This window comes from Cinclus cinclus, chromosome 5 (assembly GCF_963662255.1).
Source record: "Cinclus cinclus chromosome 5, bCinCin1.1, whole genome shotgun sequence".
In the NCBI taxonomy this organism is placed as follows: domain Eukaryota; kingdom Metazoa; phylum Chordata; class Aves; order Passeriformes; family Cinclidae; genus Cinclus; species Cinclus cinclus.
This window is the reverse complement of record NC_085050.1, coordinates 11,815,501-11,841,303: the sequence shown is the minus strand read 5'-3', so window position 1 is coordinate 11,841,303 and position 25,803 is coordinate 11,815,501. Positions and strand designations below refer to the sequence as shown.

The 25,803-nt window shown below is 37.6% G+C and overlaps 1 protein-coding gene across 2 annotated transcripts in view; it reads right to left on the bottom strand.

Moving 5' to 3' along the window:
• The window catches only part of PPP2R2C (protein phosphatase 2 regulatory subunit Bgamma), a 132,002-nt gene that overhangs the window by 20,534 nt on the left and 85,665 nt on the right, over positions 1-25,803 (bottom strand). For both annotated transcript variants that reach the window (XM_062493365.1, XM_062493364.1), the window contains 2 exons: positions 23,803-23,980; positions 6,724-6,888 (listed from right to left, as the gene is read on the bottom strand). In XM_062493365.1, coding sequence (XP_062349349.1) covers positions 6,724-6,888; positions 23,803-23,980 — 343 coding nt within the window. The remainder of the gene's footprint in view (positions 1-6,723; positions 6,889-23,802; positions 23,981-25,803) is intronic.

The following is a 25,803-nucleotide window of genomic DNA, read 5'->3' as shown; positions in this document are numbered from 1 at the left end:
AAATCTATTTTAGAATTTAATACAAAAGGGTCCCTGAGTTCATTCTAAGTGAATCAAGCCCATCTGGAAGCTCCCCATTGAAATTCATGGTCTCTTTATATCTTTTAGATTCATTATTCATTATAATAATTTGATTTACCGTTATTATTTACTCTATCTTTCACTGTCTCTGAATGTTTTATTGTTTTGTATTAAGGCAATCCACTCATACATTCATCTCCCTTGGAAATTCTCTTTCAATAATAGAATATTCTGCTAATGTGACAATCTTGCCTTCTTGGTCTACACTGATTAATATGGTTATACATGAGAGGGAGTTTTTGAATCTGCTTTCATAAGCATTCTAAAATACAATTATTTTGTGAGATACATTTGTTTAACATTTCATATTACCATAGCCTGTAGCTGTTAATCCTGCTTTAAACTAAAAGGAAGTATCTTTTTGTATTTCAGATTTCTACTCACTTTTATACAATTCAGAGGGCACCTCTTTGTGCCCTGGTCACTAACACATCTCATTTTCCTTCTTTTACTCAAAGACAATTTCTGACCCTACCTCCACACCACGAGGCTTAAATTTCACCTACCATACAGCATTCCTTTATCCAATGACCCAGTATTAAAACTAGGCTTCTCATCAATACCTCTAGAGAGCATGGCTTTTAAAAGTGGAGCCTCAAATCAATATTTAAGAATCTGTTTTACCATCTGCACTGAGTTGCTGCAGCTTGTCACAAACCACAAGGGAGGGTGCATTAGTGCTGAAAGGCAAAGCCAGATCAATAGCTAAAGATCAGTGGGTGGGAGCTCCACTACAGAGTTGCTTAGCTTAATATAACTTTGCCAGTGAGTTTGTTAATAAAGAGAAATGGTACTGAAAAGAGAAAAGGAATTGAAAAAAACACAAAGCCAGTCTAGAAGATCAAGCCTCTTTAAAGCTCAGTCTCACAAAGACTTATGTGCATGTTTAATGCCACGTGTAGTGAGCAATCCCAAGGAGTTAATGGGACATAAAACTACTGCTGCTCTACAGCCAAACTGATGTAGAAGCCTTTCTGATCTTGATATATAAGATTAGTGATAAGTGGGTTTTTTCTCCCCCAGTGAAATAAGCTCTTGATAGCTGGTTTCATGAGACATTAAAAAGCAGTATTTGTTGCTATTAAAAAAATTAAGCAAACAAGACAAGAATTCTAATAGACTGAATAATTAAATCAAACTTTCAGCAATTATTTGCTTTATTTCTGTGTGGTTGGGGGAGACGGGGTTAATGAAACACCTCTTCAATCATAAATCATTTACCATTGCTTCAGGCTTTTCTCTTTCCTCCTAGCATTTGATAGCTATAAGTATATAAATCAGGTTTTTTCTTCCTCAGATTTGATTTGAATACATCTTGCACAACTGGAGGAAACACTATATAGACATAATTGCATTTCTGTAGAAACATTTTTGAATTTTCATTAGCCATGTCTTAAATGTCTTTATTATACATTTATCCAAACTGAGCAGAATGGAAGCTTTGGAGCCCATGCTAAAGGCAATCTGTTACCAAATTTCAGTGGGATTCCTGCACAAGGAAGCATCCATTCCAGGATCTAGTTTAGCATGCATGAAATTGTAGTAACAGACCTTTAGTGACAGTCATAATTACAAAAATATCAGGATACAGGCACATTTTTTCATTGGGGATATAAAATCAGCAATGTATATATGCCTTTGTAGTGCATGCTTAAAAAATAAACCTAGAATTAGGATAAGGAGAACAAGCCTCCATCAAGCATGGGGTGGAATCATTACAGAAGCTCAGTTAAGTTTTACTCCTGTCACATGAAACCTTGCAGATTTTGCCTGAAGTGGACGTCACTTTGACAGGGCTCTCCCTCTCTGTGCCCAAAGGGAGAGTGATGACTGCCTCTCTCTCAGATCATAACCTGACATGAGATCAGATGCAGAAATAAAAAGTGTATTTTAGCAGTTAAGCTCGCACAGAAGAAAAACAAGTTCTCTTTTTCAGTCAGACAATAAGCATCATTCATTTGGAAAGGTCAATATTAATTAGCAAATCCAGCAGGGACAGTCTGTCACAGGTTTTTTGTGCATCTGCTTGCTCTCTGTTGCAAATGAAAGATAATCCATATTCAGTCAGAGGCCTGAAAGGTGTCTTGTCTCTGAATTCCAGCCTGCTTTAAACAACTGGCAAATATAATTAATTAAAATTTTAAAATTCAACATGTTGAAGTAGATTATCCTCGATTTGTGTCTTGGCTGCTTCCATGATTCTGAATTCTTTAGAATCAAAGGTAATCTCAAAAAAGCCCAGCAGATAGCCCAATTGAGTTACATGTCTGACTGACAGGACAGTGGCATTTATCCCTGGGGAAAGGCTGGCATTTCTTTCAGACCTGGATTTCAAATAAAAATGTGGAAAAGGACTCTCAATGGAAAAACCACCCCCCTCATCTTTGGGTGCCATCTCTGAGTCACAAAGCAAACCCAGAATTCACTCTGCACTGCTCTGAAAACCATTTAATACTTTCAAGATCCTGAATGTCCAACCCACGGGGTTGGGATGCACCAGCGGAGAGGCTTTGCTCCTTTCCAGGAGAAGCCAGGGAAGGCTGTTGGGATTGCCTGTCACCTACAAATGCTTCTTTGGTCAAGGGAGGAGGGCCCTAAAGGGCTCCTGCTACAGACCCAGAGGATATGAGCTTGAGAAGTCTGTCTGGAGGACAGAAAGCACCAACTCATGGTGACAGAGGCTAATGCTATATAACCCCAACATTGTTGTTTTTAAGATCACCACGGAACACAAAGCAATAAACTTGAAACTGCAGCTCCTCTTTCCTTGAAGCATTTTGCTGTAAACTTTGCACACGGATAACGGATAATTAGAAAGAGGGTTTTAGTCTACAAATACAAATTAAGAAATGAATAATAAAAAACCCTTAAAGCAACATACAGAATTTAAATAAATTACTCCAGCTTCTGAAGTATGCAATGACTTCAAGATGCTAAGACTATTACATGAAATATCAATAGGAGTTATACTCTTGAGCGGTTTAAATTTCCATATTGCATAACTATACATTTTATAGCTACCATTTAATAATGGTTTTAATAATTCTGATGAACTACTGAAAAAGCGCTTTATTTTTTTCTGACTTCACATGCTCAAGCTCAGTTTTCTTTAGCTGACTGCTTTATTGTGTGATTTGTTGAAACAGCCATATGTACCCATCTAGCCTACAAGCTGTTTGGAAGAATGACATTAACTCCATGCACATTTATGAGGATGTCTGAACATAATATTAGCAATAAAAAAAATAAAAACCAAATTAGCAACTATTTGTTAATTGAACAAATGCTGCTGTAAATATATTTTTAGTCCGGATGATCTTACTGCAACAGTATCCCTATGCCTGTCTTCCTTGTCAAAATCCCTTGCATAAAAATTTATGGAATCTGAGGTGGGGGTTAACTCTTTTATTTCTTCAATGTTCCCAGCTGACTGGTCTAACAATGATATTTTTGCTGCTGTCACAGATTTCCATTTTTTCCACACTGCACTGCCATGTATGTTGCCTGATGTAATCTCAAAGGCAATCTTTGGGTGCTTTGGGAACTACACTATTGAAAGGTGTAAGGTTAATGTATTATTTACATTAATTCCCTATTTGTTGCTGTTCGAGTCTGACTTTCATAAATGTTTTTAATCTTTACCTATAACACTGTGGACTGCAAGAACACCTTCCTCAGTCCCACTCCTCTAATATTCTAAACAAGCAGGACATTCATCTCTTTGGCACCTCCTCTCCAGAACATTTATGCTGGAATCCTCTCCCACTACTTGCAAAATCTGATAATGACATGGAACAGCAATATGTATGTAGCTGCTCTATGGTTAGAGAGTGGTCTTTCCCTGCTACACATTTGCAATGGCTACATAAGATTTTCTTGTGATCCTCACTCAGCACTGTACAATCTGTTACAGAGCTGCTATAAAAAGCACTTTCAGGTAGTCTATTAGAGACACAACACATTTTATCACACCTTATCAGTATCTCAATGACCATTTAAAATTCAGCTACTGTCCTGATATTCTTTCAATGCCTTATAAATAGATTTGGTGGTCTGAGATAATTTTTCTAAGGGACAGATATCCCCATTACAGCTCTTCACACAAATTGGCAGCTTGCTATTAAATCTCAGCATAGGCATCAAGGATGAGTATATATGGAAGTAGTATCATCTTTTCCATGTCAAAGCCATGAGGATTTATAAGGGAAACCTTGTAGTGCTGCTGTCACTAATGTCAAAAAGAGAGATTTTGCCACTAAGCTTAGAAATCCAGCAATGTTCAAGACATAATTTATTAGCATCCTGTGTTGGCTGACTTACACTATAGATATTAATATGTAATTTATTTTTACAGTATAGCACAGTAATTATTCATGGCACTTTCTAAACCGGTACAAATGGAAGGGTTCTTCCTCCAAGAGCTGCAATTGACTTTATGAGAGCTACAGAATTTGAATAAATAAGGGGAAAAAGAGTAAATGCAAAAGTTCACAAGATATGCTCATTATCCTGGTATTTTGTTAAGTGTTACATTATACCTTTCATCCCTAAAGATATGCAAATCAATTACAATCTTGAAACTGCACACAGTGATACTAGACTGTGCTGAGAAAGCAGGGATGCATGGCACAACATGAGGGTTTACAACAATCCAGTTCTGGTGTTTTGCTTGAAAGGTGAAGTCAGTTATGGGGAATGACTTAAAGACAAGGCAAGCTAGGAGAGGAGGGTACTGATCATGCATATGCACCAGTTGCAAATTTAGCAGCTGTAAAGAGGAATCAGATGCACAGTCAAGGTACCAGAGAGACAATCATGAAAATAACTTGATTTTGCAGGCTGGTTTCTGGTATATCCTTTTAGGCTGCTGTGGGCTGTGTATAATTTGCTTTGCTTGTCTCTGAGAGCTGTAGTGAAACCACTTCAATCAGCAGTACATGGGCCTACTCCTTTTAACACTTTGAAAGTTCTACCATTGCTGTATCAATTTTGTACTGTACACACTCAGATTCTCAATGAGCTTGACTTGACTTCAGTGCAGCAATGCTACATTAAATGGCTATTTTCTAACTCATAGATCTGGAAAATGGGGTTTAATCAATGACCATTAGACCTTGCGCTCCCTTCTTGCATAAAATGCCTTCTTTCATCCAGCATTGCTGTATTGTGGCTTTAATAAGTTCTGATTGGCATTTGGCATTGGGTTACAGGGGTATGGAGGCCTTATTAAGAGGAAGAAATGGAAGTGTTACAGAACAAAGCAATTAAGTGGGACAGGATAACTCACAGCATTGTGTCAGACTTTGTCATGCTTACATTTCACTTCACGGTATTGAATTCCCCCTACAAGTACAAGGAGATACAGCTAACAAAGGTAAAACACTTCTCTGCTTGGGAAGTTGTCCTCAAAGGTTATTTTTTATAATTGGACACCACATCCTAAGAGGTTCTGAGCACATGCATTTCTCCTTGCAGTCAAAAGGCCTAGTCATAGGCTTTTTACTAAATTCACTTCCATTTTAAAAATAGTTTATGTATGAAATATGTGTGCCACTTATGTCTCATTTAAATCTTCACATGCTTTTTCCTCCCCTCTTGCTCCTACTATTAAGATCTGCCAATTTCAAACAGGTTCAAGTAGGCACTGAATGGCATAAAACCTCTTATGTGCTCTGGTATTAAAATAATTTCTCTTGAATTTCCTTCCAATGTCCTGAAAGAGCCCTCATCCTGAAGGTGACTAAAGCAGAGCCACCACAGTTCATTCAGGAGGTTCTCAGCAACCACCCACATGATATCTTTGTCTGGGCATTGTCAGTCTCAGAATAGGAGCAAACAGGTGGTTTGCACAAGGCAAACTGCCCAGGCTTGCCAGATTATTGGTGAGAAGAACCAGTCTGTCTTCTCTAGACCATAAAAAGCTGATAGTAAGACAATATAAACATGCATTTTTCTTCAACTTTTACTTTGAGAACAAAGATAGTCACATGTTCTAAAATTTTCATTTCTTCTTTTTATGCATATTTTAGGTATGAACTATCATGATTTGGTGGTTCATTTCAAAGTTTCACAGACTACATAAAACCATGTAGGACTGATGACAACTTCTATATCAAGACAAATTTTGTTTCTTTCCCTCCTACTCCCCCAGTTACATATTGTATTTCCTCTGAGTCTGTCAAGACATAATATTGAAGAACTACATACAGGGAATACTGGACTACATCTTTAGGAAAGGTACTGAGATTTCCTAATACAGAAAACAGATTGAAAATTTGAAGGCAGTCTGACAATTAAAATTTACTTGCTTCAGCATTCAGAACAGTACTTGTGTATTCAAACCAATATGCTCTACATAAATACTCCCTCATCCTCTTTGATTTGTTTCTCTTTCACCAGTTCTGCGTTCTTCACTGATCCTTGCAAAAAGAACCCTAAGGGCACCCAGTCACAGACAGGACTGTTACCAAGTTCATAGCTAATACTTGCACAGGTGAAAAAGAAATAATTCTTTTTGCTGTTTTCTTCTCAAATGTGCCTGCAAGTGAGAAACTAATACACTGGGGTATGCACCCATCTACATTCTGTCTGTGAATAGAAAGACTTGAATGACATCTGGGGCCCAATGGAGCAAGGACTTACGCTTGGAATGTTTGTCACAGAGAGCCGATGCCCTCATGTCGCAGAGTCTCAGGGATCCTTTGCTGCTGCTGTAGACAAAGAGATTGCAGTGGTGGGGATGGAACTCAGAGGCTGTAATCACTTCTGTCAGGTCCTCCATATTGGCTGGCTTTATATCTACAATGTCTGAATGGAAGTTTCATCAAGGAAAATGCAGTTTTCTGCAGGTAAAGCGCGACTCTTATTTGAAGGAAGCATGCAAATGTACACACATGTAATACTTTTAAAGAGACACTAATTTGTTTGGTACTAGTACTGTTTTAAATTTCCATACCTGGCCAACTTACACCACACCCAAAGAGCAATGTAAAATGTAATGCAGGGCTTTACCGCAGATGCCATTGGCAGGTCACCATTTATCCGTGCTGTGCAAAGACATCAAAGAAACAGTATTGCAGGGACATAGAATTCCCATTTTGATTCTTCATTGAAACTAATAGAGAGCAGGTATTTGTATCTCCTGCACTTGCTATTGAAACCACTGCTCTATCCCAGATAATGCTGACTGAGAGGGAAAATGCATAGCTCAGATCTCCTCACTCCAGTAAGGCTCACTGGCTTTTATGGTTATGCAATTTCAGCTAAAAAATATATGTAGATTAAGGTAAAAGACTCAAAAAATAAAATAAAAAGGTTCTCTCTTAAAAAAAATTATATACACCGTATTAGCTTTACTATTTGAATATTTACAAAGAAAGATCTGAAATGGCCTTCTTAGGTTTTTATGTAACTGATGCCCACTACCAAAATCAGTATGAATTTCTGTGACTGAGAATTGTACACCTGAATCATTTAAGTGAACATCATCTGGAACAAAAATACATCAAATATCTAGTTTTTGAAGCACAAATTTTGGATCACCAAAGATTACCCACATGAAGTGTAACTCACATGGTGCCTCTCCTACACTTCTAACTCCACTTGTACCCATTACCTTTCTTAAAACCCAGGACCCACACCGAGCCTGTGTTTAGAGGAGAAGGCCAGTCTGTGAAAGACTGCCCACAGAGAAAAGAATAAAAGTGAGAGTCTCATGAGGGGGCTGGAAGAAAGCAATAGATACACAAGCCTAAAATGAAAGAAGGATACATATATATATATAATATATGTAAAGCTGTATATTTAAATAAGATTGTGCATTTTCACATGGCCCTCAGCAATCTGCTACAGATAAGCCATCCAAATGTTAACAAATCCTTCGAACAAGAAGAGTAACATTACCCTATTTTACTGATGAGTTTGTGCGAGAAGCAATAAAGGATTTGCATAAGATCACATGGGAAATGCATGACAGAACAAACCCAGATCTACTGAGTCCCAGTGCAGTGCCCTAAACGCAAATCATCTCAGTGCCTGGATTCCCTGAACATAAAATTTGAATCAGCAGACGTGCAAAATTTAAACATCTCAGAGGATAAGATAAATGAGAAAATCTGTTTTATTGATGGTGAGAGAAATCATATATCATGGTACTAAGCCTGTTTCTGCTCCCACTGTGACCACTTCCCAAATGGAAGACCAATCAAAGACCTTTGATTGATTTCTGTGGGAATGGGATACAGTCTATCACCACCTTCACACTTTGATCTTTCCCAAAAATATAGGTCTGGCACACTGTACAGTTAAATAGTACAAAAGATTCAGAGATAATTATTTCTGCATATCTGTGCATACATCACACTGTTGTGGTTTGGGTTTTTTTCCTTTTTATCCCCATGTGGTTTAGAAAGGAAAATATCAGTAAAACTATTAATATCTTGTGACATTTAATAACAACTGGGAATGAATTAATGTTGCATTTTAACTGCATTCCTACTTACTTGTACTATCATATTTTCATCCATCTCCAAGAATCCATCATGATTAATAAAAGTGCAATAAATATAAGATGTAGAAACATTGATTTACCTCTTTTATAAAGCATCACTAAATAATCCTGAAAATCATCAGAAAAGAAAAACCCACAAACCTTTATTCAGTTGTGTGTATTTGGTGAATTTCTCTCAAGAAACACCTTTAAGTAAAAGCCATTGCTTTCAGGGATTGAATTACTTTATGGAGTTCAGAGAAATTATGGTTACTCAACAGAAGAATTTCACCTCTCAGCAGAGAGATGAATAATTGCTGAGTGATGAGAAAGATATAAAATATAAATGGAGTATATGAAACAGTCATGGTAGGTATCATTTTTCTGGATGCTGAAGACACTATTGATGAATTTCCTTTCATTGTGTAAAATGAATAAACCTATGCAGAATAATGAAATCAAATATTCCATCCTCCTGCCAGAAGAGCAGAAAATACTTGAAACATTGCATTTCCAGACGTGATCTAAATCTCCACTGAGAAAGAACCTCATTTGCCTACTGAGGATCATAGCAAAAATGAAAATTCATCATTTCACTAGATTTAGAAAAATTAAAACAGTAACACAGTATTGAAGTAAATAACCAAAGGACTAGAGAGCTGCAGATGAGATTTAGCCCAAATGCATTTGTAATAATAGATGGAAAAACAGCCTTTGTTTTGACAGCTACAGAACCTAATATATCAAAAGAAGAATATGTCACACAAAAGAACATTTTCCTCCTCTCATGATTTTTGCCATGTATTTGAAAACAATCAAGTACAGCTTGACATGTGATGTGTGGGAACTGTATTTAAACTAGCGTGATATGGTAAGGGCAAGCATCTCCCATGAGATATTTTTCATTTCTATTTTTCTGTCTTCCCTTTGTGTCTTTTCTTCCTTTTAAGAACAGCATTGCTTGGCAGGAAAAAATAATAAAATTTAAAAAAAATGCACCAGATAGTGTGCTTCAGAAACAAGGCCTTTGGTGAACTTGAACAGCATGAAACAGAGGGAATCTAGAAGAAACTGATTAAATGAGAATTCCACTGCTAAAGAGAAAACGATGGTAATAGCACAAATCTGTAGTTGCCTCTTACACTACTGCCTTCCCCTGCAATCAGATCTTGTGGAGGGCTGTCTCAAGTGGGGGCATGGTCCTTCTCTCCCACTGCACTCACCTCTGAAATACCAGTCACATCTGACTCTTGTACCATGTGATCTGCTTCATTTTCAGAGTATGGAAAAACACCTAGGACCAAAGGTATCTAAGACAGAAAGAACAGAGAGTTCAGTTCACCATTGGCAGTGTAATGGGATATACTTCTGTTGTCCTAATAAAAGGCAGTATTTCTGTGTCTTAACAGGGCAGAAATTTCATCTAAGAAAATGAAAAAGATGCTCCTATTGCTTTGACTCCCACATATGCTTGACAAGAACAAGGCATTTTGATCCCTGGTAGATAGTTCCACTAAAGGAAGGTTGAACTTCCACCTTGCCAGTGATGGCCTAGAATACATTGGCAGTCTTTTAATTCATTAACATTAAAGTAAGCAATAGAAAATATCTTCCTGCTTGCAAAAAAATAGAAGTGGTCCTTCCCCCTTAACTATTTGCTGTCTTACATACCAGGCCTGTCCTCCATTGCTTGGCTCCGTGAAACAGGATAAAGCTATGAAGAGGCCAGCAGACTTTAGAGATGCTCTCCACAGCAAAATGGAAATAAAAGGTGGAGTACACTTGGCAATTATAGTGGTGAGAGATGATGTTCTCACAGTTGGCTTAGTAGAGCTACAAGACCAGGAAAGGCAATTTTGGGAAAGGCAACAAAGTTACTCTACAGCAATGTAACCTAAGGCATCTACGCTGCCTTCCCCAAACTATTCAAGAACAGAAGTAAAACACAGGAGAGTGAGCAGGGCAAGGCCTGGCTGTGAGGAGGCTTTAGGGAAAGATCTGAGGGAGAGAGAAGAAAAAGTCTAAGAGAGGAAGGAGGAAAGAGCATAAGGAAAGGCATGATTAGCAACCTGCAATGATATGCAGTGTGAGGAATGTGATCTGAGTACACAATTCAGATATAGAATGTTTCGTTCTAATCCAGTATTGTGTGCTGCTGCTGTGCAGCTGATAGCAAAATGAGGATAACAGGAGGAAGAAAATTTGTTCCACTGCCTCTGGGCCACTGATCTAACAGAAATATTCCCCTCTGGGAGAACTCACTCCAGAAAGTTCCTTTTATTGCAGGTTACAAAGTTGACCCTCACCTTGATCCAAAATTCATATTAATAAGACTTCTTCTCTTGATCAGCTAGAATATAAATGAGCATGCCTGCTTTATGCTCATGCCAAAACATGTATAATGAGAATGTGGAAAAAAGACAGGGTTCCTGCTGAGCAAAAAAGGTCCCAGAATAAGTTTCCTTGTATGATAATGGAAACATAGAAGCCTCCTCAAAACAGATTAAATTCCCTTTGAAGTGAACAGTATGCATAAAGAAATAGCTGCTTCGTCTTCCTGAAACCATCAAGGAATTCTACAAGAAACTGAATTTTGTAGGGAACAAATTTGTAGCTCACAAGCTATGACATATAAAGGATTGAATCTTCTTTCATTATTTTCAAATAATTTTAAATTACTTGTGGGTTCACTGCAAGAAAGAAATAGTTTTATGGTCAGAAGAAGGCTCGAGAAAAAAAATTACTTGCCCCCTCCCCTCTTTACTCAACTGAAATGGAGGAGGAGAGGCTTTCTTTAGAAAGCCAGACAAAATTTTCCGTAATAACTTCACAAGGAAAACAAAACTCTCATCTTTCTTATTTCAGTATATGCTGATATGACACTTCATTTTTATCCCTGCGTGGGACTTAGGTTTTTGCAAATTGAAGCACTTTCAAAAAATAGCCTTTAGCATAACATATCTTACCAAGCCTGGCTGTTCCCTGTGTTTTCCACAGAGGTTTGTTCAGGCTACTAATTTTGTCTGCATCTCACACCTACATTTCAGCTTAGCTGCCGAAAGATTCACTGACTAGTAGTTGAAATCAATAGCAATTCAAGGAAGCTGCCAGGCCTTCAGTTTAGAGTAATTGATTACCGTGGTCCTGCTGAGGCTCTACACTTTTAATATAAGCATTTCTCTGAGTAGTTTCCCTTGCTAGTCATTTAGAGCACACTATTTTCATTACAAGGAGGGAACTGTGATGCCTACAAATCAAGCTCTACCAGTTTTACACTTCCTACATGTTGGTTACATCATTCCTACACCGTGTGCCAGTTGAAAAAAAGAATTCCAAATGGCTCCAGTTTTCTTCCAGGCTGGGTACATAAGGCTTCAGTGTGCTTGAAAACACTGTGATGTGATTGCATCAATCTTATTATCAACGTAAGAAGCAAGCCCTAATTTTTAAATAACCATCAGCTCACTCCTTTCTTCCCATTTCTTATAGATACACTGTATGCTCTCACTGCTGAATGACAATTCTACAATAGCCATAACTTGACAGTATGGGCAACACTGGATAGGGTCCAGCTTCTCTATCTAGCTCTGTATTTCAGGCCTGCTGTCCAAGAGTCAAGGGGTCCTGAAATGAACTGTTAATAGGTTAATAGATGTGACCTTTTCTCCGAATTCCAGGGTTTTACGTTAGGCAATGACATTTTAAATACATAGTATTTAAAGTAGTATAAATACATAGTATAAATACAAAGTATTTATATTCCAAGTACTCCTAATAGCCACAGTGTCAATGTTTCCCATTGTACAGCAATTGCTCAGTGCTCCACTAAAAGCATGTACTATATGTGTTTTATTAGAAGTCCAGAGAGTTGCAATTACATTTTCTGTATTATTTGACTCTTCTGGACCACAAAGGCAGGAACTGCTTAAGCGTGTGCTCCTCCCAGCTGCCTTGAACCCAATACCTGTTAATGAAAGGTATTGATCCATACTAAGTTGCACAATGCCTGCCCAATTCTATTTTTAACTCCATGGTATTTATAACAGTGATGCTTCAGACATCATACTGGAGTTGGAAACTTAGGCAACGGTCTAACACTGGTGGTGATTTGCTGAAAATACCAATTTAAATTACTTGATTTTGATTGGAAATAAAATGTGTTTATCGAAGGCTTTCTGACAGTGCCATTACAATAATACAAAGACTTCTGTAGTTTTCCTCATATCAAGATTATGAGATACAGAAACAGTGAAAACCACTATGGGGCCTGTTAGCTCTATGTGGAAGGCCAAACCATAGCCAATTACTTTAGGTGCTGTGTGAACACAAAGTAAAGGGATTGCTCATGATAAAAAGAACACGTTACAAAAAGCACACAAAGAAGAGATTAAGTAATGTTAACACAGTTCTGTGGACTTCTGAGGTTTCTTAAGTCAAGGATTACAGGCTAAACTAGATGAGAAAAAACTGTTAGTGGAATAAGGAAAGTCATGATCATAGCTAAAATGCTGCAGTAGCAATAAACTTTCCATTCTTCCAATTAGAACTAGCCACAAAAGATAATTTGGCCATGTTAGCTAAACAAGAGTTGAGATCTAGCTCATCCAGAGACAGGATGGTATATTCAGTACATCCTCCTGTATTATTGGTAGTGCACTCTTATACAGTATGGGTAATCAGGGGTCTGCACACTGGAATTATGCTCTTTGGGCAATGGCCTCATATTTATCCTCAGCATACCACTGTCAGTCCAAGACAGACTGTGTCTCCTCATGTAACACTTCAGCCAGTCATGCCTAATTTTGCTCTCTAACACCATAACACTTACAAAACATGAGGATCACAAAGGTGGAAAAACAGATCCTTTCTATGTGTTAAGGAACCAAGATGTTACTGATTTATCTGGCAGCAGATAGAAACCAGAGTGCCTCAGGATGATGGGACAAGTGTTCAAGAACATAACCTAAATATCCAACTTCTGAGCCAAAGCTGAAACTTCTAGAATTTCTGTCTCAAGTTTCATTTGGAACTGGAGATACATGGCAAGAAGTTCAAAGTAGTACTAAAAACATTTTCCGTTCGTTAGGTTTAAAGCGAAGTAGAGTCAGTATCAGTGCTAATGTTTTACATAAAATGAACCAAGAGACAGGAAGTGGCAAAAGTTATTTTAAGAGCCAGCAAGACTGGATTCTGATCTACTGGTCTCTCTCTCCTCCTTACGTGCAGCTGTCCAGTCATGGGAGTATTCACTCAGTTCTATTCTTGTTTAGTTGGTTTTGAGAGGTTATTATTACTATTACGATTACTACTACTACTACTACTACTACTACTACTACTACTACTACTATTATTATTATTACATTTGTCTTTTGCAACTTTCTCCAGGAATGAACACTGGTCTAAAGACTCATTCTGAATTTGAGAGATCTCATTCTGATTTTTGCAACATCAGATTTACTTTTCATTCCTGTTGTCTTAGTAGACAGCAGCAAGAAATCTCTGAATCTTCATTACATGAATATTACTTGAAAAAAGAACAAACATATTTTAAATGTAATTAGCAAAATTTCAGGGAATTGCTTTTACTGCCATAAATTCAGTAAACATCAGACTTTGCTGTATGCAAGTTGCAGAAAAATAAATCTATTATATAAGAGAAACTGCCTATGGACTAGCTGCAACACCTGACTAAGTGTTTAAAGCAGAGAATTGTAAAGTAGTACTGCTAGGAAAGAGACCATTTTAAATGGTTCAGGTCACATCCAAACTTCATCATAGATAAGCCTGTTCATACACATTGCAAACAGTGATTTACTTACAGAATAATGAATTTAGAAGTAGATACTTGAAAATTTTAATTTATTTAGGAACAGAATTTTTGGCTTTTTTTTTGAATGGAATGCCTGCATTTTCAGCTGTTGACACAGTCACATGCCTGCTCTAGTGACAACCATATGCAGATTCAAATTTTCAAGAGCAAAGACATCATTATCTGCATATACACAGCTGAAAGAAAAGTTAAGTGGGTGAATCAACGGAGGATGACCTGCCTTTGTAAATGCACACCTGGAGACACTCAGTCACTGAAAGATTGCAAAGTCATATTTAGTTCATATATTTGCATATGAATTGATTATGATTTGTCTGAAACTACTGCGGCATGCTTAATGTTACACTTGGAACACAAATACCAGAAAAGCCCCAGGTACATATAAATTATTAATAGAAGAGCCCTATTAAGTCCCCCAGCTGAGCTTCTCTTAGGCAGTGCTGTTCTACATAGTATGGTTAAGTGGCATCATGTACTACATACTAGCAATGGTTCCAAGAAGAGAGTGATCCATCATTAATAAAGCAAGGATAATTTATAAACAAAAGCAATATAATCTCACTGTTCACAAACCCTTCCTGAAATATATTAGATGCTTAACAGAAAACTGAGAGGGATGTACTTAGTTTACTGAATAGAATCCCCGGTAGTACAGAGAAATACAACATATAAAATTCCCCAAACTCCATGTTAAAAATAGCCAGGGATTTTTTTCCCACATGATTTGGAAATAAGAGAGAAAATGCCCTTTTTTTTTTTTTTTTTTTTTTTTTTTAAAGAACAACATATATGCCAACATGTAACTACCATCAAGAAATTTCTTGATGGTAATTACTAAAATACCATGCAGCTGAGGAAGATCTGTCTCTTAAATAAAATCAGACACAGAAATTCCAGCTGGAGGGTATAGACTCTTTAGAGCATTTTGGTGGTGATTTTTCTTTCCCAATATGCAACTTATTCTTTCATATACATTTCAGAAAACTATAATACAGTAGTATTTCTACTACATTAGGCTGGAGAAATTCTATATCTTTACTGGTTTTTCAATTTGAGTCACAAATTATATATTTTTTTGCAAACTTTAGTCAGCTAGAAGTGTCTTTCAGAGCATAAAGCTCTCCCCTTCCCTGCATGCTTGTTATGGAAGTAGCAAACTAAAACTACCTTCAAAAACAGCCAGATAATACTGAAAAATAGCTACTTTAAAAACACTAATAAAACTTATTTTTAAATCACCTATACACATTACATTAGATACCTGAATAAAATCTTGTGGCAGGACTTATTATCTGGTTGCTTAATTCACTTGTTAGGATTTTGAAAAATGTCCATCAGCATGCAGTATGACAACAGTCAAAACAGACTTATTCTTAAAACTGGTGCTCTAACTTTGTGAAAGTTAATATGGCCTTTATTTACAGAGTATTTCTATTCCAAAGGCACAGACTACTGCAATTTCACGTGCAGTCCTTACCACTGCATATTATGACAACACAAAATAACGTGTGCAATAATGAGAGTGTCCCAGCTCTTTTAATAGTGAGAAAAGCTTCCAGGGTCTCAGGATCTGACAGCTCACACAGAACACACAGGTACAGACTTCAAGTTTGACACAATACTTGAGGTGACCACGTGAGCATTTTTGTGGCATGTCTTTGTATGAGTACTTCAAGCTAAAGATTTTTTAGCTAATGAGCAAAGCAAGTTATATTTTCTTCTTTTTTATGTTAATACTCTGAGAAAGACTGTGCTTTGCAAGGTTAATTTCAAGTCCAAACTCGCTTGGGAATTAGAATAATTAGACTCATTTAAGAGAATTCTCCCCTCTGGCAGAGCTGATTAAATTATTTATACATTATCTTTTCATATAATTGTACCTAGAACTGTGTAAATGGGGTTTTTTGTCTAACTTTCAATAAATTCATAGTACACATTTTTCAAGTTGGATACACCGACTGCACCTGTGACAACAGAGAATGGCTCATTTTCAAAATGCTTCAATGAGAAATTAATCCAGAGGGAAACAGAAGCATGCAATTTAAAAGCTTCCACAATGACAACACACTGATTAAAACTCATCAGCTGAAGAAATAAAATTAGTAAGACAATAAATCTTGGACTGACTCCTGTTACCCATTTCCACAGGAATAACTTCATTGAATGCAGTCACATTACACTAAAATATGAGTGCTACTTAGATGAGGATCAGTTCCACGATGTGACCCTTTGTCTGTAATTTAATATTCTTTGCCATAGTTCCCAAGTCCCTCTGCTAAGGATCTCAGATTACACATAATACCTGAAAGTTCTAATGGAATAAACCACTAGGGTGAGAAAGGAAATCTGGTGGTTGATGCTAACATTCATCTCAGCTCTATTAAGTGCTCTTTCTCTCTTGAGAAAGACTTGAGAAAGGTTGAGATAATTATATTTTAAAGGCCATTCCTGGCACAAAATAGTAACTTGTTTGCTACAGCCTCTATTAAAATGGAAAGCAATTGGCTCTAGGGAGAACTTGCACCTATTGTAAAGTTTTAAGTACCTCCCAGAGTCACATGTCCTAGATCACTCTACAAACACATGAATTCAGTGAAATCCCAGTTGTGTTCTTTAATATACTATTAAGGAATCCTGAAATGGTTTTCACAAGGTCAGAATTTCACACTATTCTTTATAATTTGCTGCAATTCCCATCCATTTTTTTTCCTTTTTACAATTCACTATACACTTTCAAAGAGCAAGAGTATTCTAATGCCTCAGGTATGTTTTTCGTTACCTCTGCAGAAATGAAATCATAGGTATGGGTGTCTGTTTGGGGACAACTGCATTAAAGAAGACAGAAGGCTTGATAAAGAAATCCATTAAAAGAATAAAATAATCACATACTTCGAGTTGTGTATGGACAGGCATGATAAGTAAGGAAATTATCTATTCTGATTAACAAATTAATACTTCTATTAAACAATAAATCTACAGTGCAGTAATTATCCCAAGGCTATAGCTATGCTCAAATCACCTTAAATTAACTTCTTTAAAAGCAACTGCAGAAAAAGGAACAGACTGGTTATTGTCAAGAATGCAAAGGCCTCAGCTGTAATTAGTTTTTCACAGCCAGATTAAACTCTTCCGATTTATTCATTTTGGAGGATGGCTAGATAGGGAATATTTCCATCATGCTACCCGTGCCCTGATGACACTGGTATCATACATTCATATCATAAATTCATACACAGCCATTCACTGTTGGCTTTTGCTGCAATGCACATTTCAGCTGTATGGCCAGGAGGATCTCAGGGATTCAGTGCTAAGATACTGCTTAACTAGCTCTGATATTGCTCCTTTGGCTATCAGTCATGCTCTGTCATCCAATTCTCTCTGACTGGCTGACAGTCAAATTCCTAAGATAGGAGTCAATTTAAGGTAATCAGAATAGTTAAAAGCAATTGTTTCTGACAGGGATCACAAAGTGTCCTCTGGCAAGGAGCAAAACAAAACCAAGTATTGAAAGACTTCTTCTGCAGATTTAGTCATGGTTTCCAGAGCTCCCTAAATCTGAACTTACAGATGCTGAAGAGATATCCTAAAAGATGCTAAGACTTCTCTGTACTTCTTGAACAAATAATGCAAGGTCATTCTAATGCCCACTCACATAGCCTTACTGCTGTAATTACTATCTTGCATTTGAACTACACAGCTAGTTATAAAGACTTCAATTTGCACAAGCTCATATAAACACACAGTTGTTCTTATTCTGAAAAGCTTAAAATGTGTACTCAATTAAGATATTTTAAATAATGATGACCACATCAGAAATAATATTTTAGCTGAACTGGGAGTAGTTTTACCTCAACAGAAGCAGAAGACAATTCAGTGCCTTTTTTTAGAAGCTGTATCTACGTTAGTGCCTACTAGACAAAGTGATTTAAGTGATCCTAGATAGGCAGTTCTCTCTTGGCATTTTGCACTGGGGACACACAGAATTTTTCTTATAAATGAGTCTGTTGAGAGTTCATGAAAGGCTCTGTTTACTAACGGGATTCTATGCAGTTCAGAGAAGATGACAACTTACACTTACACACACTATTTGCCTATTACCATTACCTATTTACTAATTTCATCCCTTGACTGACACTAAAAACATTTATTGTGTGATTTTAATAAAAGAATCCCTACTGCATCTTTCCTAACACACAGCCAAAAAAACACGCCGAGGACTTATCTAGAGGGACCTGGACAAGCTCAAGAAGTGGGCCCAAGAGAATCTCATGAGGTTTAACTGTACCAAGTACACGGTGCTGCACCTGGGTCAGGGCAATTTTTATTAAAAAATTATTTTTAATAAGCTGAAAAGATCGCAGACCCAAAAGTTAAAAGGCATAGTCAATGGAACCTGCCATTTTGCAGAACTTTGAGAATCAGATCACTTTAAAACAACCTGAAATAGATCATGAATTGTTGCTAAACTGGTAACAATAGATTTCTTTCTATAGTAATTTTTCTCATGAAAAATTTTTCCATTGCTTCAGATAAGAGTAGCATAAATGGAAAATTCTTGGGAAAGACAAGGGTCTACAAGGCCTAGGGTCTACAAATCATTTATGAAATCTTTGGGTTGGCCACTGCCAGCTCTTAAAGGAAGATTCTTTTACTAGACAGACAGCATTCTGTTCCCCCCCCCCCCATCAGTTGTTCACATAGGAGTGTTTAAATGAGAAAGGCAAAGCAAATATTTCTCAAGAGTTAGAGACCTCTCCAAACCATGGGATCAGTGTACATGGAACCTTTGCAATCCTCTAACTTACAGACCTGATTTGAGCTTTGCAGGCATCTTCATTCTCCTTTACTGGAGAGAGACACAATGCATGTGGGAGAGGGAGAGACTTTAGGAAGAACAAAGAATACAAATTTGAGGAAAAGCTACTCGAACATTGTTAGTAGCAATTCAGCTGGAATATATAACATGGTATAACATGGAATATATCCATGGTATAACATTCACCTTTTAAATACCTGATAGAGATTGACACACTCTTCTTGACAGAATAGGAAGTACTAACATGGATTACACAGGGCTCTCAAAAGAGAAATAAGGTCTGCCATCTCCCTAACAGAAGGTGTGGAAAACTGTTGTGGATGGGGGTGGCAGCAGTTTCTCACACTGTACAGATATGCTTTTGAGAGCACAGAAATGCATCCTTGTGCACACAGCTTGGGCACAGTCATCTTGGCTCAGGCATTTTTATACAAACAGCCTTATCTCACTCAAGGGTATAAATTACATATATATATATATATATATATATATATATATATGTATATTCCTCCACAAATAACAAGACAATACTGCAGACCAGCTTCCAGTTTAGCTTTCACATACTTAGCACTGAGGCAGGTAAAGGGATTTTGAAAGGCTGGCCATCTCCCCCAGCCTAGGCTGCTCCCAGAGCTCTGTATTTGCCTCATATATGCACTACATTCAGATGCACAGTGGGCTTCCACAAACTTGGTCTCCATCAATGTACCATGTTATTTTGGGTTTTTCTAATTTTTTCCTGTTGTTTACTTCTTAAGTAAATTCATTTTCCCAAGATATGGTGCCTAAAAACTGACCACCCAAGATATGCCTCAAATACCAGAATACATTAGACAGCAAGAAGGCCCTATGGTGATTTGCTAATTAGCTTAACCCTTTTGGGACACAGAAGAAGGGATTTTTTATTAAAACAGGATAACCCTGGACTATATTGATCTGACTGAGAAATGAGTATTTTAGTCAAGATGAGTCTCAAGATGAGCACATGCTGGAAACAGCAATGTTGTTTCCATAGCAATGCCATGACAGCCTCTAGAGTGAAATAGTGTGCTACCAGGAAATGAAGGGAGTTCAAGTGCTATGAGCTACATAGTTCTGTGAGCAATCCAAATACATTCTCATAAAGAATATTTAGTGCAGCTAGATAGTCCAAAGATTTCTTTAATGGCAAGTAAGCCTTATCAGTATGCTCCTGGCAGTCTTTTTTTCTCATTCACTTCACCCAAGACGCCTATCTAAAGTCTTAAACTGTGGGCAACACTGCAAAACCATTTCAGACCAGACATTACAAAAACAGCAACCCTTACCTTACTTCTTTTCCAGTGAAGAATATCATCCATAATTAAGGTCACTGACTCTCACTCTCCATAAACACATTAAACCCTTTACTGAAGAAAATCCTAATATGTGCAATTATTTACCAGGCTAACCTTCTCCCTTCCTTTTCTCTCACCTCCTCCTCTCCCTTGCCTCCTCCTTCCCAAAAGATACTGAGCAGAACCACTTGCAAGTGGGAAGCAATGTACAGAAGTCTTGCATACCCCTCATTAAAATTTACATAGGCATAGCATAATCTCACTTGTGTGCTTTTCACCCCAGTTAGTGCTCACACTAATACAAAACCAAACCATTGTTTGTATTGTATTGTTGTATTTTATCTGCCTAAGGCTTTACCTAAGGTAAATATTCTGGTCAAATTCTGCAAAGATGATTCAAAATATTTCCCCAAAGACTATAGAAAGAGAATTAATTTAAGATTCCCATTGCTCTGAATTTTCAAATAACTGAAAAAATATCAGTGATTTGTAAAACTGTTAGAACAATGGTTATAACCAAACTGTTCTCAAATTAAATTCTACAGGGCAAAGTACTTTACTTGTAAAATACTTAAAAATACTGCTGCTGATTCAGTCTCTCCAGCATCTCCCATACAGTTTGTAAAGATGTTCAGACATGAAGTGAATGTCCAGAAACTCTACCACGGTATTTGTTGTTTGTGTCATTGTCACAACCAGCCTCTTGGGAAAACAGATTGTAGGTCATTATTTGTAGCAGTGCTGCCACTGAGGGAAAATAGAAAGACAAATACTCACCCCTGCCAGATCCTTTATTAACAAAATCCACTCCAAACTAGAATGCTTTCTATTTGTTGTTTTAAACATGCATTTCAAGGAATCAAGCATTGAATGTAAAAAAAGCAAGATGCTTCATTTCCCTTTTGCATTCAGTAAAAAGATGTGAAACAGCCTCAGCCTTCTCCTGCCTATCCTTATCAATGTGCTACAAAAGGCATCAAGCCCAGCAACATTCATTTATAATTTAAAGTGTTTGCTTGGCAGAATTTTTTCACCTTAATCTGTCTAGTCTTAATTGCAACTGGCACACCCACTGATTTTACCAGAAATGCATCTATTTCCAGGAGATTTTTCTGTAAGTTGTTTTTCTGTAGGACAGAAATGCAGTTTCAGGGACAGATACTCTAATCCAGGGAAAAACACATCCCTGCAATTTTACGAGATGTACATGGCTCTATATGGACAGGAAGATACCTGTCAGGACACTGATGCAAATTTAAGTTACTCATCCTGCTTCTTTCAGTTCTTGTGGCCTCCCAATTAATTCCCCAATATGAACAATATTCTGTAACTATCTCACCTTCTCTTGGAATACCTACATCAAATTTTCTGTTTATCAAAGAATTAGGTAAAAGTAATCTGCCTGATAACCTGGCTTTGACAGCTGAGTACAGACAGGTACATCTTATATTGTCTGAAACAGTAGTGGGTACAGTCTCTTTAATTCAGCCTACTCTCCTGAATACATACAGGTATCCAGCCACAAAAGCCAACCTGCTGCCACCATGGGCAACTTAGCAGGAATATTTTACCCCTAGAATTGATTATCCTATTACCTAGTGTTATCTCCTATCACTGCCTGAACTCTCTCATAACAGTCCTCACAGATTTTCATTCAAGTGTAAAAGAAGCAGCAATATCTGTATCCAAGACAGAAATTCAAGTATCCCACATCAGCTGTTGCAGACACAGGAAAAGTTTCCTATACTAAAACTCAAAAACACACTCTTAATTTCCCTCCCATCATCATTCTTAGAACATACTCAGAAAATGAGTGTGTAATTATAAACTTTATCATGCTTTAAGAGCTAAATCAATGAATCAATCAGAAACCTTTAAACATTCTATCAGTAAAAACCACAGGAGTGGACTAATACTTGAAACAGAGTCCACACAGCTTTTCATTTACAGCTGATACTTCTGTCAGCAAGCTCTTGGTGTGGCAAATGACACTAAAATTTCATTATGTCCTCATGAACTATAATAACAACTATTTACTTGGTTTTTGAAACTTTTGGGGAACATTTGTCTTGGCAATCCATAGATTATGAAATAGTTTTAATACAATAAAAGGAATTGCCATAGGCAAAGCCTTGTCTTGCATCAGCATTCTGGAATGTGATCTGGTGATCATACATAGGCATACAGAGATTGCTGGGCTTGGTCTGACCCACTGCTCTGCCTAAGAAGAGGAGGACACACAACCTACACAGGTGAAGGACAGAAAACCATTATGAGCTTGGAAACAAACTGAGGAAATATTCACTACAATCCCCAGGGTAAGGGCACCTGTCACTTGACCCTGCAAAGGTAATTCTTTAAGGACATTAAGTGTTGTTTGATTTAAAGATCATTGTTTCATGTGATATTAGCAAAATATGGGTTAAGTTTCAAAGATTATCTGGTCCACAAAGGAAGAAATACAATCACCAGAGACAGGGAGAATACCCCATCACATTGATGCCTTCTCTGAGGAAATCTACCCCAAGAGGACAACTTCACTTTGACATCTAATAGTCCCTCATATAAGCGCACATATTCTTGTAACTCCTTTTGATATACTCCAAAGGAATACAAAATTCTGAGCTGGCCCCATAACCTATTTCTCTTCTTACCAGTCTATTTATGTTCTACAAAACACAGAGAATCGCTTTTCTTGGCTACATTCTCTTTTGCTCCCCCTCCAAGACACCCTGTTGTAGTGCAAGGGGCAGCCTCACAGATGGCCGGAATGATTCCACAATGGAGTTTTCAGGATAACACCAGCACTTGAAACAGCAATGCCTGCATTAATCACAGACACAACTCACACAAAGCAGCTGAGCCTCACCCCCAAACTGTAAATATCTCAGGCATTACGGTTCTTGGAAGCAGGATGATGGAGAATGGGGGGCAGGGGCAGGGTAAGGACTGACCTTGAAGCAAAACAAGGTACAGTATCTCAGCATGAAATGTCTTCAGGTTATAATAGTACAGAGTATTCTAGTCAGCTGGCTTCTGTTTCCTATTTAAATGTCTTTAACCAGCATCATTATTTTTCATATACAATTTCCTGATTTTTGCAGCCTCTTAGCTGTCTCTTACAATGTCTCAGCATTTTGTGTTACAAATACTGCAGGGATTCTGGTAAGTAAAGGTGTATTTTAAAATCCACAGAAAAATATTTTAAAATAGCCCACTTAAGCCCTACTAATAACATGAACACTGAGCAAGGAATCACAATAAAGGATACTGAAGCTCCTATCTGTGATAGCTAAATGCCAGAGGTTAATCCTGAGATCATCCGCTGACATGTACGTCTCACAGTCGCTGTTGACAGATATTGAGTTGACATGATAGGTGTGACCATTAGCAAAGATTCTCCGGGGAGTGACTTCTACCATCAAATCCATGGGTTTCAATACAGGCACCTGCCAAAAAGAAAGAAAAAAACAAAAAACAAAGCACAAACCAGAAAGTGACTAAGATTTGAAATACTGTTTTGCTAGGATGACGACAACTCCAGCAGTGAGAAAGTATTCAAAGACTGTGATATTATAAAATTTCTTGACAGTGTACACAAGCAGAACCACCCCATGGATTAACTAGTGGGCAAGGCCTTCCCTGCCAAGGAGGAAGGGAGAGACAAGAGAGGCAGGCAAGGTGATGGAAAGCCTGGACTGTGGGAAGGGAGGGACTGGCAGCTGCCACAGAACAGGTCACTCCCACTGCACGAGCTACTGTGCCACAAATGCAGGAGGCTCTGGTAAGCAGTGAAGCACTCGTATTTTGCTTTTGCTAAAGGATTTGCCATTAGTTGTAAATCGCTTAACTGTATTTGTTTGGCTACTTGATGTTTCCCTTTCAAAAAACTCAAGCAGTGAAAAGGCTGTAATCTCAGAGAAACGTAATAAACAAAGGCTTGCAAAACAAAGCCAACATGACACACTGTATGTACACATATACCCCTGAAAAGCCAATATCACAGATTATCACTTATCAATGTGCCCTCATTATTTCCCTGCATGACACTTCAAAGTCATGCTTCAATAAGTATACACTCAATTTATTCCCTATCAATAAAGCCTTAAACACTGTAAAGCTGTGGTCCAAGACTAGGACTGTACAATGTAGTTGAACATGCATCAGAAACAATCTATCATACATCAATCCACAAGGTAGTTTAAAGAGGAACACAGAGTAATTAAACATTTGAGTTTTGCTTTCTACTAAAGGAACAAAACAAAACTCAACTTTTGAATTACAGAATCACAGGATATGTCAAATTGGACAAGGATCACAGAGTTCAACTCCCACCTGAACAGCACCATCCCCAAGAATCACACCATGTACCTGAGAGCAGTGTCCAAATGTTTCTTGAACTCTGCCAGGATTGGTGATGTGATCACTTCCCTGGGGAGCCTGTCCAGTGCCCAGTCACCCTCTGGGTGAAGAACCTTTTTCTAATATCCAACCTTAACCTCCCTGACACAACTTCAGGCCATTCCCTGGGGTCCTGTCACTGTCACCCCAAGGAAGACATCAGGGCCTGCCTTTCCTCTTCCCCTCAAGAAGATGCTGAATTCTCAGAGAATTCTCAGACTATAAGCAATCTGGAATAGTTTTGTTTGCCTAATCATACAGAATAGGTAAATATTCCATTAATGTAGTTGTACTTACTCTTTGGAAGCTTTTTTTTCCCAAGAGACAATATTGGCTCATTTTGTTTTTAATAATAAAGACATACTACTGTTTATACAATACAGCCTTCCAGTTCTAACTTTTAGCCACTTCCTTTGCCAAAACACCTGGAGTGAATTCAGCCAAAAAGAGTCTGAGAGCAAAAATCTACATTAACATGTGGATGATGGGTCTCCTCTCTATGAAACAAGTGATAGGAGAAAAGGAAATGACTTTAAGTTGCACTGGGAAGGTCATTATAATTGTATTATATTGGTTATTATATTAAATTTGGACATTAGGAAAGATTTGTTCACCAAAATTTTTGATAAGCATTGAAGGGTTCTGCCCAGGGAAGTGGTTGAATCAGCATGCCTGGAGGTATTTAAAAGATTTGTGGAAGAGGCACCTGGGGACATGGTTTACTGAAAATGGCAGTGATGGTTTCAAGGCTGGACTTGATGATCTAAATGGTCCTTTCCAAACTAAACAATTCTATAATCACATATGCTTATATGAGTTCCATGACTGCATCTTTGCAGCAATGTAGAATCCCAGGTTTACCAGCACTGAC